Raw genomic sequence first — 15,593 nt, forward strand, 5'->3', positions numbered from 1 at the left:
CCGCTCCAGGACACTCCTGTTGGACTTTCCACTTGCTGCAGTGGAAACCATTGCCTCTGCCACGCTGCTCCTGTGCTGGTACCCCTGGAAATGGAAGTCTCTGCACTGAAGTCCATCTCTGTTTCTGCCAAGGAGATCAGCAGGGAGAAGACAACCTCTGGGTTGTTCTGCGTAATGTGCAACAGAGCAGGGAGTGGGTAAAAGCCAGTTGCAGGGTACGAGGGATGCTCTCTGGTGATGGAGTAGGCAAACACCCGGCCTCCTCTGGTCCAACCCTTGCTGCCTGGTGCTCTGAAGGAAAAGGAGACCTCCAGCCTTGCAAGCAGCCCCCCACGCGGGTCTTGCACAAGCTGCCAGAAGGATCTATCTCTGCATCCGCGGGATGTCCCTCTCCTCAGCCCCCACGAAGGGCTGTGCAAGGACTGACCGTTTTAAGCACGTGTCAGTGAAACCCAGCTCCCTGTCTTGGCTTGTCTAACAACACATTTGCAATGCCTCAGACTTCAGAGCTTTTCCCAAGCCCCCAGGGCTCTAAGACTAATTTAAGCCAGTATCTGGGAGTTTTACAAGGCAGGGAGAAGATAGCACTCTATTCATTCTCTCTTCCCTTTCTAATAACCACAGGTACCTGGCACTGCTCGAGAAAAACCACGTGGGAGGTGCTCTGGGAAGAAGCTGGGGTCATTGGGCATGGCAGGACCTTCCCTTATACTGCTCTGGTACGTTGCAGGGTCAAAAAAAAAACCTGCCACCACAGGGGGGAGAGATGGTCCATCTGCAGCAGGGAGAGCAACCACTGTTCCTCATCCCAGGTGGGCCCAGACCCCAAATTCTTCATGGGTGGCATCCCACGTGGCAAAGCCCTGCGGCTCCTCCCTGGGCCAGGCCCAAAGCCCTCCTTAGGAGGGAGGAAGGCATGATGCCAGAGCGGGCTCGTGCCCTGGCCCCTGCAGAGGCAGCACGTCGGGCAGGTGAGTGGCTCCCTTCTCAGCTGCAGGTCCTGCCCAGGGCCGACAGCGAGCTCAGTTTTGGGGCACAGGGGACAGGGCAGCTGTCTGGAGCTGAAGGACGGCAGGAAACGTGACAGGGAGACAACAAGATGCTTCAGCAGGACAGAGCTGATTCTCCAAAATGTGCCGAGCCCGAGCTTTCATTGCCTTGCATCCAGTCCCTGAGAGATCTGCTCCTCCGTGAGTTTTCCCCTTGTTCCTCTGCACACCATGGGCAGGGGCATTTCCACGTTAGCTGGGCAGCAACAGCTACTGCCACAAACAGACCGTCCTTGCACCAAAAGGCTCGCTGTGTCCTCAACAGAGAGCAAACCCGTTACCAGCAAAGGCTGTTGGACTGAGATGTGTTAGATAATGCATCCATCTTTATATTTCTCCCCTGAAAAAACAAAAACAAAACAACAACAACAAAAACACAAAAACAACTTCTGCTTTTTCTAGGGCAAACTCAAAAGGTTTTATTTTAATTTTTTTTAGCAAATTCTATCACGTAAATGTTAACAAAAAACATCTGTACAATTGCCATGATACACTCAAAAGTGAAACAAAAGATATAAATACAGATATGGATGTAACATGACAAAAGCGGAAAAAATAGAAAAAAAAAATCCATGCGCATGAACACGGTGCCAACAAAGTCATTTCTCATGGCTGGCATTTTTCAGAGCATTTTTTTCACTTCCCATTTAAAACATTGTTAGCAACGTCCTGCTGTATTCTACAAAGGTCTATTTCTCTGTCCCTTAATATGCAATATTATGCTTGATAAATAAAGGGGTGGGGAGAAAAAGGTTTCGATGACAAAGATGTGAGTTAGGTTACTGATACAGGTTATCGGTAAGCTAGTAGTAAGCAATAAAAAAAGACAGTCTCGTATTGTATTGTAATCCAGGCAAGCACACATAGTGTACCTTAAGAAAGCCACATGCCTCGATAATTCTGCACTACATGAGAACTACAGTACGTAGACCGGGGGGCAGATGGATCCGGTATTCGCCCATGCCCATGGAGCACTGGTGCAGCCAATGGCAGAAAAACACATCCACATCTGAGGTTTTCGGCAACCTTACAGCCAGGAGCCGCTGTCTGCTGAGAGATTTCTCCCATTCAGACTTTTAAAGCATGGTGGGAAAAAAAAACATTTTTTTTTCTTTTTTTTTTTTCTTTTTTTTTTTTTTCTTTTTTTTTTTCAAAGGTATGAAAAATTGAAGCCCTGCATAACGGGCTGCAAGGAGGAAGAAAAAAAAAAAAGGCAGCTGCAGTAGATGGCTACTGCTGGGAGAACGTGAACACAAGCTTCACCGGTGCGGTGAGGCACTGCCAGCATGCAGATCGTTCTCTGCAAACGTGCGTGGACACTGTGATTTGTAGCCAGAGAGACCTTTATGCTTGCTGAAGAGAAAACAAAACGATTGTACAGCTTTTTGAAGTCAGAACGCTGGAGATCAGAGAGGTGACATTCAGAGCTAGCCCTTTGAGTACTTCAAAGGAAAAAAGAAAAAAAGGGGATCAGGTCATGTTCAACATACTAAACAACCTTACTATGTACATTATACGCAATGCTTTATAAATACCTACGCAGAATGCTCCCTACTGTATACAGGTATAACATACGTCTAGAGTACTCAAAGGATGAAGGGTCCGCGACCGACCCACGTAACGAAAGGAACACCTTAATGAGCATCTGGTGAAAAACAGGAATAGGGTCTGATTAAGAAAGTAAGGCCTGGTTCTACCATTTTGCAGCCCCAAGTGTGCCAATAGTCTCTGAATAACACGTGCTCATCTCTGTAGCCTCAGATCAGCAGCGGATTTCTCACCTATTGCCCGAGGACGAGCTGTTGACTCCTACTGTAGTGTCAGCGCACGCGCTGGGGGCAGTTCGGGGACGTTACAGTGCGTTCACTCTCAGTGCATACTAACAGGATTTTATAAAACATATAAAATCGTTTGAGAAGGAATTCAATTCCTGGAGATTTGCTACAGTGTGCCATTCAAAAAGAAAAAAAAAACAGCGAAATTAAAAAAAAAAAAAAAAAGCAAAGAGTGATGGACCACGCTCCATCACAGCGGGGAGGGACTAAATGCCACCCGGTCAGCTATGCTGACCTCTGAACCCCAGAACTGGAACAGAAGATGCTGAACTGAGATGGGGAGAAAAAGAGGCATAAATACTAAGCAGAATAAAAATAAAATTAAAAAAAAAAAAAAAAACTACTAAAAATTCAAACAAGACAGCTAACTGCTGCCAACAAGTCGGCTGAGTATTTCCTCAAAAGGGAAAATAAAATCATGTTAAACTAAAATAATTTTAATAATTCAAAAAAAATTAAAAAAAAAAAAAAGAATATTGTAACAAGTGTACTGCAAGATGTTGAAAAGGAATGGTCCACGGAAAGGGAGACACCAACCATGGAGCAGCCAATCCTCCCTCTAGCAAGGAGAGAGCCCAGAGGAATCCCAGCGCCAGGATCACAGCTCCTCCTGCCACGGCATTATCCACTGGGGAGCATGAGGGAAACCAGCCCTGCAGCCAGCAAAAGCCTGGACACATCCTCAGGAGCAGGTCACATCAGCCGGGAAAGGGGCCAGGACAGAGCCCTCACACACCTCAGCCCCTCCTGAGCGGGGGACTTGGAGCAGAGCTGGCTCCCAGCACAGCTCCCTGGGGCTGGGCCACACAAGCAAGGACTGACAGAAAGGGAGCACAACAAGGCCTCGTCCTCCCCGCTGCAGTTCTGGCAGCTCTCCTGTTCCCAGCGTGATGCCAAGGTGTCCCTTCAGCTCCTCCAAGGGGAGAGGAAGGAGGCTGGAGAGAGACTGAGGCACTGAGAGAAGCCAGGGAGCACACATCTATCGACACAGCGGCAGGCCGTCCTGCATCACCGGGGCCAAAATCCCAGTTCTGAGCCATGGCAGGTGAGGGGCAGGCCTGCCCACCAGCCAGGATCCAGCTTCAGGCCGAACACAGCACTGGCATCCTGCTGCTTCCCCTGGTTACAGGCAGAGGCAACAGGATGGGGAGCTCACCCTCTGCGCCCAGAGGGGTCTCCCTTCGGTGCAGGACGGTGCCATCGGGTATCTGACTGCCGCTGGCGTGGCTCTGACTCTCTCTGTGTCATCAGATTGCAAAAGGATTTGCCCCGCAGCACCCTCAGCCAGCACAGCACCCTGAGCACCCTCCAAAATGCAAAGCACCCAACAGGGCTGTGCCTGGGCTGGCTGGGAAGGAGGTTTCCAAAGGCAGCAAACAGCACTGCAGGCTCTGCAGGCACAGGAGGGGAACTGCAGCAGGTGCCCAGCACCACCCCAGCCAACCCTCAGCTTCCGCGGGGTCATTTTGTCCAGTTTCAGATTCCCTTTCTGTCCTCTGGGATGAACAGTTTGCCCAAAGCACACAGGATTTGTAGGGAGAAAGCAAGCCTTTTTTTTTTAATTATTTTTTTTTTAACAACATCGGCGGGCCCGGTCAGAGCGGCAGGTCAGCCCTTTGGTGCTATGGGCTTGGGTAAAAATACGTCCAGCCTCACAGGGCAGCGCTGCGACACCGCCCTGCCAGCTCCAAGTGCCCACCCGGGGACACACTCTGATCCAACACCCACCGAGCTCCAGTGCCTGAACACGGGCATCAGTCCCAGAACTGTGACTCAGGTTGCCTTTGGGGAGTAACAAGTAACCTGAAGAGTCTTTTTTAGCGCATGAAAGAGCCAAATGGGTTGGGAGAGGGGAAATATTTACACGGTCAATGAGAGGAGCGACAGCCCAGCTGCTCTACACAGCGCAGCTGGCTGGAGAGCAGTTACAGAGAAATCAGCCCGTCGGAGGTCTGTCAGAAGAACTATATACAAAAACTCAGATATTTAAAAAGAACCTACTTTTTCATTACTCACTTGATATCTCCTTATTAAAGCATCAAAGGCTGGAACCACAGCCACACTGGCAAAGATCTCCTCGTGGAGAGCCCTGCACGTTAGGCAAGCTGCGATGGGAAGTACAAAACAGGACCACGAGACTTGTGGAGGAGAACCTAGCCAGAAGGGCTGCGGCCACAGGGAGAGAGCGGGTAACTAGAGCACAGAAAGCAAAACTGGGTATGATCTAAAACAAGATTTGTTTGACCTTTACTCACGTCCAGGTTTTCGGACTGTGTTTTGGAACGCTAACCTAAACATATTTCCGAGATTTCAGCAGGCTATACAAATATGTTTAAGTATGGCTTTCTGTTGTTCACTTTTAATGAAGACTGCAACACAGACCTTGCTTCCTTTACATTCAATACCAGTAAGATTCTACATAAAAGCTTTAAGGGACTAAAATACTGATTGCAATAAATATCTGCATGGCCTCCTTTAGCTGATGGAGCGCGCCAGTGAAGAGTAGCAGAAAGGTCTCTGAGAGGCACCGTTGATTGCTTCTAAGTCTACACATATGTCCACACATCTCCATTAACTGTGCGTTGAAACATCTGAAGAGGAACTGCTGTTGCTGTTGGTGGTCTGGGCCCTCTTTATGTACAAGTTTAGTAGTTTCATCTGAAAGAGATAACAATGATTAGGAGAAGATGCCAGGAAAAACAGGCGGACTGCAAGCACAGACTCTGCAGTGAACTCTGTTTTGGGCAAGCTGGCACCAGGCTCTCCGGAGGAGAAGCAGAAGCAAAGCTGAGCACATTTCAGAACATGCAGAAATAGGAGGGGAGGCCTGGTCCCACTGAAGTTACAGCCAGATTTAATGGGATTTAAAAAAAAAATCCAACATTTGTTTCACTTCAGCAGCTGTCGGTTCTGACCTCCGTCCCAGTCTGCTCTAGGTAAGCAGGATGCCAACAGAGGTGAGTGGGGCTGCAGGTAGGCCCTGAATTCACTCACACCCCAGTAATCCAAGAGCCATGGTCCCTCCTAGGAAACACCTGAACTCTCCGTGCTTAGGGAGTAAAAGCAGGATGGGTTTTGTTCTTTACAAAACGTTCATTTTCAATGACATTTATCTTCATTAACTTAGGCCATCTAGTGAAACTGCAGCTGTTATGATTATCCACTTCCTTTGCATGGGTTTGTTTTCTTATTCCGCCTTACCACCTTAGCTCCAGATCCTGCAGTGACTCACACACACTTAACTTTAAACATGCAGGCAGTCTGCGTAAACTCGGAAGAATTACTCACATGTTTATAGTTAGTTATGTGGTGGAGTAAGTCCACGGCACCTAGGATACTGGGATAATAAAGCCTCTACAGCATTTTATAGGGGAATTTCCCAACTGCCTGAATATAAATGAGGTAAATCTCAGCACCCGGAGCTCTTTTTTTTTCCAGAGCAAATGGGAGGTGCAAGTAATTTAAGGACAAATCAACTCAATTCAGAAATAAAATCCAAATGTTCTCAGTCTCAGATTCTGTTTTGGCCTACACCACAATTCCTACCCATGAAAGAAACCATTGCTTCAAAACAACCAGATGAAGCTCTCTGAACTAAGTAGCTATTCACATTCAGAGACATTTCAGAGACAACAATGCAGAATTCATCTTAAAATTGCAAAGAAATGTCAGGTGTTATGACTTCAAACAAGAGAAGTCTTGTAACAGCTTCCTGAATGCCAGTTCTTGTCTGAAGGACAAAGCTGAATTAAAGACCTGAATTTATTTGCAGCATCAGGTCAGAACTTGCGTTTTGCTTCTCACATGAGCCCAGGACACAAAGGCTTCTGAAAGATCGCTCAGACTTGCTGGTGTCCCAGGAGGAAAGGGACACATCTGCCATGCTATTAGGAGTGAAGCTCTACCTGCACTTCTACCAGCCCTCATCATGACCTGCTGCTGAAAGGAGAGGTGCTGCTCGCTTCCATCCTAACCATGCATTCCCATCACTGCATTAGGTTAATGTCTCAGCCAAAGAGCAGACTGAAAAATAATTAATTTGTATTTCAGATTTGTTTTTCAGCCGGAGAAGCCAGCCGATCCAATTCACTGCATTGTCACCTCCTCGATGCAATGCAGAAGGACCAAGGTAACCGTGGCTGTAGTGGGAAGGACCCGCTCAGAAGCAGCTCACAGTTACACAGGATCAAATGCAGCAAGAAATTGAACCCTGAACCCCATTCAGAATTTGCTCTGCAGGGTATGAAATGCTCGCTGCTGAGCAGGTGTTGCCTCATTCTCGTGGTGCTTGCCACGGTCAGATAGTCCAACTCATTCAGATTTAACAGAGCACAGGAACTTGACCCAGAGCTACCATTGCTCTTACTCCTATTAGGAGCTGGCTGTTACCAAAATACCAGAGGCATTACTCCCATACCTTGCTTCCTGTGAGTTGTGCGAGATGAGGTTTCAGTTCTTCTCCAATTACTGAGTAAATTGCCACTAGGCAAAATACACTAGCTTTACGGACACTGCTCTCTGTGTTATCGTAACCCTAGGAAACAAGAAAAAATGGTCACAGATCAAACAGCACTTACTAACATCCTTACAGATCAATAAACTAAAAAGCTGATTAACTTTTTGCAAGTGTGGCTACCAACCTAACAAATCAATAGAAAGGCCTTGCTGAATGTAACAGTTTGCAATACAAATGCTCAAAGAGCAAGAAACTACAAACACCCAGCACATCCTATTTGTTTCTTATATTATTACTGTAAGTTTTTAATATCTTGGGGTTTTATGTCATTGAGCCAGAACACAGATTCTCAGCATAGGATTCTATCAGATGTACAGATTCCCATGTCCAGTTCAGATGACCACAACGTGCCGTATGGGATGACCAGGACTTCTTGGAGTGGAACAGCAGCGTTCCCAGCTTGCCTGCAGACATGTCCTTCCTTTTAACTGAAAGTAAATCAGTTCTACACCTCAGCAAAGTTACAGATTGAAATGATTTTTGTTTTCTTTTTTAGAAGACTGGCCTAATATTTATATCACTGAGAATATGAAATCCAGAAAGTTTAGTGAAGAGATGTTCTACCCAAATAGTTATTTAAATTGAACAGCTCTATCTAGGCATTAGAAGCTGCAAAAATCATTGTCATGGATTATTTTCCAACCCTTTAAAAGCACTGGGCTTCAACGCTGTATAGAGCAATGCTACACCCACGCTAGTCCATTAAATAAACTGACTTCTGTAACCAGGAGCTTTTATTATTACTAATTTTTATTACTTATTAGGTAGGAAATACCCTGGAAAAGAGAGTGTTGAGAGTCCCCTGTGGGTGTGCTAATTTCTGGCAGCTTCTGCACCTCAAACAAGCCATTGGATCACCCAGCAGCTTGTGCCATCACTCCTGTACTCAGGCAGGGACTTACTGCTAAGCAGCAACCCCATAAGAAACCCCACACATCTTTTTGGTGTGTGGGATGCTGGCTGCCCCGGACGCAGCGTGACCTCTGCCAGGAAAGCTGTGGAGGGATGGCACATGGCTGGGGCCGCTGACTAGCAGGGCTGATGTTCTGGCTGCAAGGCTCAAAATACAGTCTGAAATGACTGTTTAAAATCCAAAAGAGCACCGAATCCCAAAGAGTAGGAGACCTGGGTGAGCTCAGAGAAATATTAAGCACGGTGCTCTTTGCATAAAGCCCTTCAGCTGGAAGGATCCCCAAATACTTTCCAAACACGAGTAGATTCTGTTGATCACTGTGACTAAGGTGGAGAAATATCACTGGCTGCTCCAAGATGAAAAATCGCAAACTAGGCTCCAAAATAAGATTTGTTTTAAAACATTAAAGCAATCTAATAAAACACATACAACCGTGTTTTAAAAGGCATACTGCTCCCAAACTTTTCTGGTGTGAAGCTACACTGTCCAGATTGTTGCCACCAACAATGAGGGCTAAGAACTTTTCACAACAAAAGTTTACATCAATACAGAACTGCCCGATTCCCAGAGGTTGAAATACAAGAACACAATTGCAAGAACAGACACGACAACATTTGGACAAATGCTAAGATGCACAAGGGAAATTTCTGACTTTGCTCTTGTCCATCCACTTGTTACGCTTCACAGTGAGGCAGCTGCTTTATCCCAATTCTCTACTTCAGTCTTACCACCAGAACACATTCAATTCTTTCACACTGACTGACTTGCTCCTGTCACAACCCCTCCCCAGTAAACACCCACGTTCTCTCTCCTCCATTGCTGCTACCTCCCCTTATTTCCATCGTGCTTTCAGTCTCATCCCAGTTGCTAGCACTGCCAGCTGCTTGTACAAGGGAACTGAATACAGCCTCACCACAGCCAGCACCGAGAGAGAAATTCTCTATGGAAGACCAAGTCTTAGCACTGGCAAAAACACAGCTCCCCACCCGGCTTGAGAGGGTTATGAAAGAGGCTGAATGAAGTCAGTGAGCAGTTCAGTCCTGATTTCAGAGAGAAAATAAGAAGGACCATCCTGCCTGCTGGACTTCAAATTGAAGTGCAAAGTACAACCGAAGTGCGCAACAGTTCCATGATGGTTTGCACTCAGGAGCATTTGTGATGGGGGATTCTGTACCTGTAACAATCCAGGAATGATATCAGGGAGGAGCTGATGCAACGATTCCTTGGAAATCCTCTCAATAACTTTCGTCTGCATTTTGATGGCAGCTAAATTGATTGGATAATCTGCAGTCTGAATGATGGGGCAAAGCACCTTGATGCACTGCTCAGGGTGGATGGAGCTTGCCAGGGTGGAAGCAGCTTCCTCAGCAGCTCTGACGACCTGCAATGAAAGCAGAGCAAAACCTCACATTAATGAGGTCACACTTCACAGACAAAACCACCTGTGTACACTGGGACTGAACGCCAGGAAATACTCAGGGATGTTTATTAACAGATCTGCAGGAGGCTCTTCTGAGAGGCAATCAACTCCCAGAATTCGTGTTCTTCACCTCCAGTGACATTTGTTCCCACCAGACAGCGGTACGCAGTTCGTCCTGCCTGAAGGAACTGGGTTCAAAGATGTGGCTAGGTTGAAAGAGTTGATTAAGGAAAACGAAAAAAAGAGAGCATCTTTGTCACCCAGCAAATATAGGCATTGCTATCCTAGGAAAACCAAGAGGAAGGTACCCCTCTAGCCACTGTCAAGGAACCTAAATCCACCAGCTTAGATTTCAGTGCTGCATGTAGCTCCTTAAACATTACACTGCCACACACTGCATAGATGCTGTCATACTTTTCAATATGCATCTGCCCTGCTGAGTGCTTGGGTGCCCATGCTGAGACAACCGTGCCTGCACAGATGTGTCCTGCCATGCCCCAGCTAAGCACTGCTGCACTCAAACCCAGGCTGCGGAGCCAAGCAAGCTTCAGGATAATCAACGACCAGGCAAGAGTGCTCTGAGCACGTCTAACACATTCAGACAGTAGTGCTGTAATACAATAAAACACTGGAGGAAGAACAAGTGGAAACAGGGGTAGTGTCCACCTCTTGTTTTTGTGACTAGCGCACCCTGCAAAGCAGTCGCACATGATGAAGGATCCTAAACTCAGTTCTGCTCTGCACCCACCTAAGGGAAAGCAAATCCACATCTTTCACACTTCTCCCCAGCAGGCAGGACAGCAAGCTGCAAGAGGAAAGACCTGATTCTTTCCTCCCATGAGAGTTTATTCATTTCACACTATTTCACACTCCACAATAATTGGATTAAAAAAAAAAAAAAAAAAACAGGATGGGAAGCAGGTTTTCTTTTTTCATGTGTCTGTGCTAATTGCCAGGCAACAAACTGAGGTTCTCCCTTGGCTGTACTCCTCCTGCCCTCAAACCACACGCTCCACACTCCCCATGTTGTTTCAGTACACGAGATGGAGGATGCCTTTGCCCACCACATCCCCTCTCTTCTCTTTTCACTGTTTACCTTCAAGGGAGGGTAAATCCTGTGTGGACAGAGACGCCCTAGTGGACAGATTTAAATCACAGACCTCATCTCTAAGAGAGGAGCATTCACAAATCCTTGCCCTTAGAGCATCTCCAGCTCCTCCAGTTCTCTAACTCATCCTAAGCCAGACTCCTCAGGGTTGTCTGAATTAAGTCAGTATTTTGAAACCAGCAAAGGAAAATCTGTCCCAGACAATACACACAAACAACCAAACTCTCCCATAACAAATAAATAAATCGATCCACAAGTCTCCCGTCACTTAGACTCAAGCCCTGGTTGCTGGATTCTCTTCATTCCCTTCTTCCACACACTATCGTGGTACCAAACTCAGGGATTTCTGTTTGACTAAAGCAATCCATGGACAGCTCTATCTGCAAGGAACTAATGTGGACAACACATGTACCAGGAGTACTTGGAGGTTTAACCCAGTCCTTACTAGGACAAGAACATCTCCCTGCCTTGGCTACAAATTATTTTCCAGCAAAGACTAGTTGATTTCAAGGCAGAAGCTGTGAAGAGTGAGCAGCTCAGGCAGACTACTGATGTAACAGAAGAGATCACCCCTGCCTACACAGCCTGCTTCACCCACGGTCTATGAGCTCAACACGGCTCGAACACCAGCACTAACCTCGTGCTCGCGCTGACAGCTGCCTCCCTGACACAGGAATGGCCAAAGGTTGCTTGTATTGAAGCAACAAAACCCATCCACTTGTTCTGGGCATCCCCTTCAGTAAAGCCAACAATGAAAGGGATCTCAGATGCTTCAGCAGAATAAACACTGAGCTCAGGCACAGCACAGGCAAGGTTCTGTAGCTGACCTGAGACCTTGATGGCTTCTGTATCCGCACCCTATCTACCGAAGCCGTCCAACTGCTCCATCTACCTTGGGCCTTTCTCAGCAATTAAACATAGTGTTAAAACATATTCCATAAAGGAATGGCAATCCACAGCGTGGTCAGTGTTCAAAAGATTTCATCCTGAAAGCTCTGTGAATGAGTAACGAAGCAGAACAGAGTCCTTGTTTAGGTCTTCCAGCTATTTCTTGGCTAATTCCTTCTCAATTCCACACATGAGAAGCATGAAGGTTTCCATGTCAGCCACCTTAGGAGGACGTACTACGCGACTTTTTAAGAAAAGGAGAGAAACATCCAAGTACTTCAGGAAACCTAATGCCATGGTTTGGAACCATGGCACTGAATTGCTGGAAGGGATGAAGTCAGGAGCTCCCAGGAGGTCTCCATTGAATCTGAGGAGGTTTCCTGCAAAGGAATTCACTGTTTGGCACTGCAGCTTCTGACGTCGTCGTTACTAGTGCTGAAACACCGCTAGCATCAAGCTCTCACAAACAATGCGGTGGATAACAGAGGGTGCAGGTTATCTTGTAATCAACTTAATGTTTACATGCAAGTCACTTTATATATATGTTAAAAAAAAAAAAAAAGCCTCATAACTGTTTGGACACAGGCCATTTGAGGATTTTGCTTTTTTGGCAACTCCAAATATGTTTAGTTAATGTTATCAGACACGGTGAGAACGAAAAGCTTGCACGTATCACAACTTCTGAAAAAAATTACTTATTTTTTAATCCTCATGGTATCTTTCTTATAATAGAAAGACAGTAATATTTTAGTATACACCTGGAGACAGACTGATCTTAAAAATACTACTGTAAATTTGGGAGTAGGTAAAACTTGCAACAATTCCTTTTGCATTTAAGCTCCACGTACTGTTTGCATACTTTACCATGCACATTAAGTTGCAGATATGAGGCTAGCACATGAGACAAAACCTTTATTTTAAAAAGCCTATTATCATTTCCAAGCACCAGGAATTAAAACACAGCTGTAATTCCTCACAAAATGATCCAGGATTCCAATTGCAACAAAGGTCATAATGTATTCTGCACACTGTAAGGTCAGCAAGAAAAGCTGTAAGGGTACAAGATTATTTATGCCCGTGCAAGTCCTTCTCTTCCAGCAAAGCTGCCCATTTCTAGCCAGGATCTGGCAGCATGTGCGCAGCAGTTGGGTATTTCACATCGCTGCATTTCCTCTGAATACAGAAGGGCACATTACACATGTCCAGTAGGGCTCCTGCTGATCCTAGCTAGTAAATGTGACAACACCAGGGAGGTTTCCATGTCTTCCAAGAGCACATCTGGCAGGCAGCATCTGCATCCCGGCCACACTTCAGCAACCCCTTTAAGCGTGTGTTTAGCTTTAATAACACGCTTAAGTCTCACTGACGTCAATGGGATTGAAACATGTGCTTACATGCTTGCTTGAATCAGAGCCTCGGCAGGTAACTCGCTGCCTTGGAAAGGAGCAGCAGGGGACAGGCTGGAGACAAAGGGGCAGGCAGGGCAGTACCAGCTGGGAGCGAGCCAAAAGGACAAGCTCTTCCCTCGTTTGTGTCCATTGGCACAGAAAGCCAAAATGCCACCACTCTGCAATGCAAGTAGCAGCCTTGCTCAATAGGTCTTTCCTTCTGGCTTTGGCAGAATAAAGCATTTCACCACCCAGACCTGCATCCCACGAGGGAAAGCTTGTCTCTGAATACTTGCACAGCACTGTCAGTCACATTCACCAAGTACCACCCGAGGAAATCGGCAGCATTCCTGCAGAGGGGGAAGTGAATTATCAAAAGATATGAACTGCCAGGTCATTTGGCAACGAGGGTACACAATTATAGCCGAGTTTAGTGAAGATATTTTGCCCTGAGGCACAACACCCATGTCTTGTAAATTATACATACCACACAATATCAAAAAAATCAAAAATCTTTTTTTAAATCAGGGCTTTAACCTGACCAACAGAGTGAAACAACTTTAAAAGGAGTGGAAGAAACAAGCAAGCTTCCAGCAACAGCTCTTCCGCCCATCCGTGGAGGGAAGGCTGGCAGATACACACTGGGAAGCAATAGGAACGGCTCCATTAGGCTCAGACTAACAGCAGACACCACAAGAAGTCGTAGCTACGAAATACATCCTTTAAATTTGAGAAAAAGAGTGCTGTTCACTCTTCCGTTCAGATAGAACCTTTAGTTGGGGAAGACTGTAAGCTTCAGCCAGCAGCAAGGAGGGAGGATGCCCTCAGTGAAGCATCACTGCATACTTCCTAGCTGTTGTCTGAAGCAGGGTATGAAGTGAAGCAAAGTTCTTGTTTAACCTAGTTCAGTTATGCTCAATTACCTCAGAAACATGAAAGAAAACTAGCAGTTTTCAAACAATTATACCAGCTGGAAGAAGCAAGTTCAAAGGGGTGCCTCTGAAGCAAGATCTGCAAGACTGGAGAGCCTGTGGTGCTGTGAAAGTACTGACACTAAGCTGTGTGTAAGGTATGTCCCAAGCACAATTTTACCTCCTAGTGAAAGTGTAGAGCAAACCATGGCTGGAACTGGAGAATCTGATGGCATTGAACACAAGGCAGGTAGCCCAGGAATGCAGATCCAGAAGATAGCACTCTGCCTTACAGGAGCAGGTTTTTCTCCTTTCCAAAGCCTTACCTTATGCTCTACACGCTGCAGACTAGATCCATCCTGACTTGTGCTGGCATAACATAACGCTGCGCTTTCTGGCAGGCTGGCTCCTTGAAAGACATCTGCAGCATGTTAAGGCCTTTCTAGTGAGCTCTCCCATGAAAGAGAAATCGTTGTAATTCCACCCAGTTTGCTCAAACCGGCTGGGTGCATCAGCCACACAGATGTAGTGGAGGCAAAGAGCCCACCTGTGTAGCAATGTCTGCCTTAATGCTATATACAAGGGAGTACCCTTTGAGGTAACAGGTCAGACAGTCCCAGGAATATAGTACGTGCATGAAATGCTTTCTGATTTCAATGGGAGGGGACATGCTGAAATGCAGTGTTAGGAACAGCCACGTCACAGATGCCTTTCTTCTAGTAGAGAAGCATTTTGGCATCACTGACACTACAGAAGTGGCTGGACAGAATTCACCCACTGGCTTACCTGAATCACAATTCACCACAGCCTTTGGGCGTTGTTCACTTAAGACAAGACCAAACCAAGAAACCAGGACTGCATCCCTTCAACACCATTTCTTCTACTCAGCCATTACCCTCAGTGCATTACAGATGTTGCTCGCTGCCCACTGCTGCAACAAGCAGCTTGCCTCTGGTAATCTGCTCTTGGCTTTGGTCAACACACAGAAGCTTTCCAAAGGGTTTTGATGCTTTCATTTCTGCTTCTAAATGGCACATGCTGGGCAAATAAGGAAAGAAAAATATATGCCCTGATACCTCTAAGGCAGAACGTGCCAGCTGCATAGGCTGTGCAGGGAATCAGCTCAGCGTGCTGGGATCTGAGCAGAGCTGTGCTTGAGAACCTAGGAGAGAGCTGTACGGGACTGTGTGTGAGACCACAAGCTGGAGTACTTCACCACAAATGCTAGCTGCATGGTCTCTGCAGAAAGTTGTAGGGAATTAATTATTGTAAAAACCCAACCAACAAACAACAACAAAAACCACAAAAAAACTTGGAGGCTTTTTTTATTCCAGTGTGAAATATGCAGAGCCCCAGAAGTTTACTAAGCAGAAAACAAGGTTTTGCTCTGGGGCTTACAAGGCACACAGCTATGTTTTTGAAACAAGCTTTGCTATTTAGAGGTAGTTACTTAAAGCCTGCATAATTTAGGCTGGAGGGAATGAAGGCTTACCAATACCTAGCCAGGCAAACTCCCATCCCTGAAGGGTACACAGTCTGATCCAGACAGGAACAAAGAACTAAGC

The 15,593-nt window shown here is 46.3% G+C and overlaps 1 protein-coding gene across 9 annotated transcripts in view; it reads right to left on the minus strand.

The window, feature by feature from the left end:
• Positions 1–1,436: 1,436 nt before the first annotated feature.
• CLASP1 (cytoplasmic linker associated protein 1) overlaps positions 1,437–15,593 on the minus strand; it is a 149,345-nt gene continuing 135,188 nt past the window's right edge. For all 9 annotated transcript variants that reach the window (XM_068687479.1, XM_068687476.1, XM_068687472.1 and 6 more), the window contains 3 exons: positions 9,488–9,694; positions 7,302–7,418; positions 1,437–5,542 (listed from right to left, as the gene is read on the minus strand). In XM_068687479.1, the coding sequence (XP_068543580.1) occupies positions 5,456–5,542; positions 7,302–7,418; positions 9,488–9,694 (411 nt within the window). In that variant the 3' untranslated portion in view covers positions 1,437–5,455. The remainder of the gene's footprint in view (positions 5,543–7,301; positions 7,419–9,487; positions 9,695–15,593) is intronic.

This window comes from Anas acuta, chromosome 6, assembly GCF_963932015.1.
Source record: "Anas acuta chromosome 6, bAnaAcu1.1, whole genome shotgun sequence".
Taxonomy (NCBI): domain Eukaryota; kingdom Metazoa; phylum Chordata; class Aves; order Anseriformes; family Anatidae; genus Anas; species Anas acuta.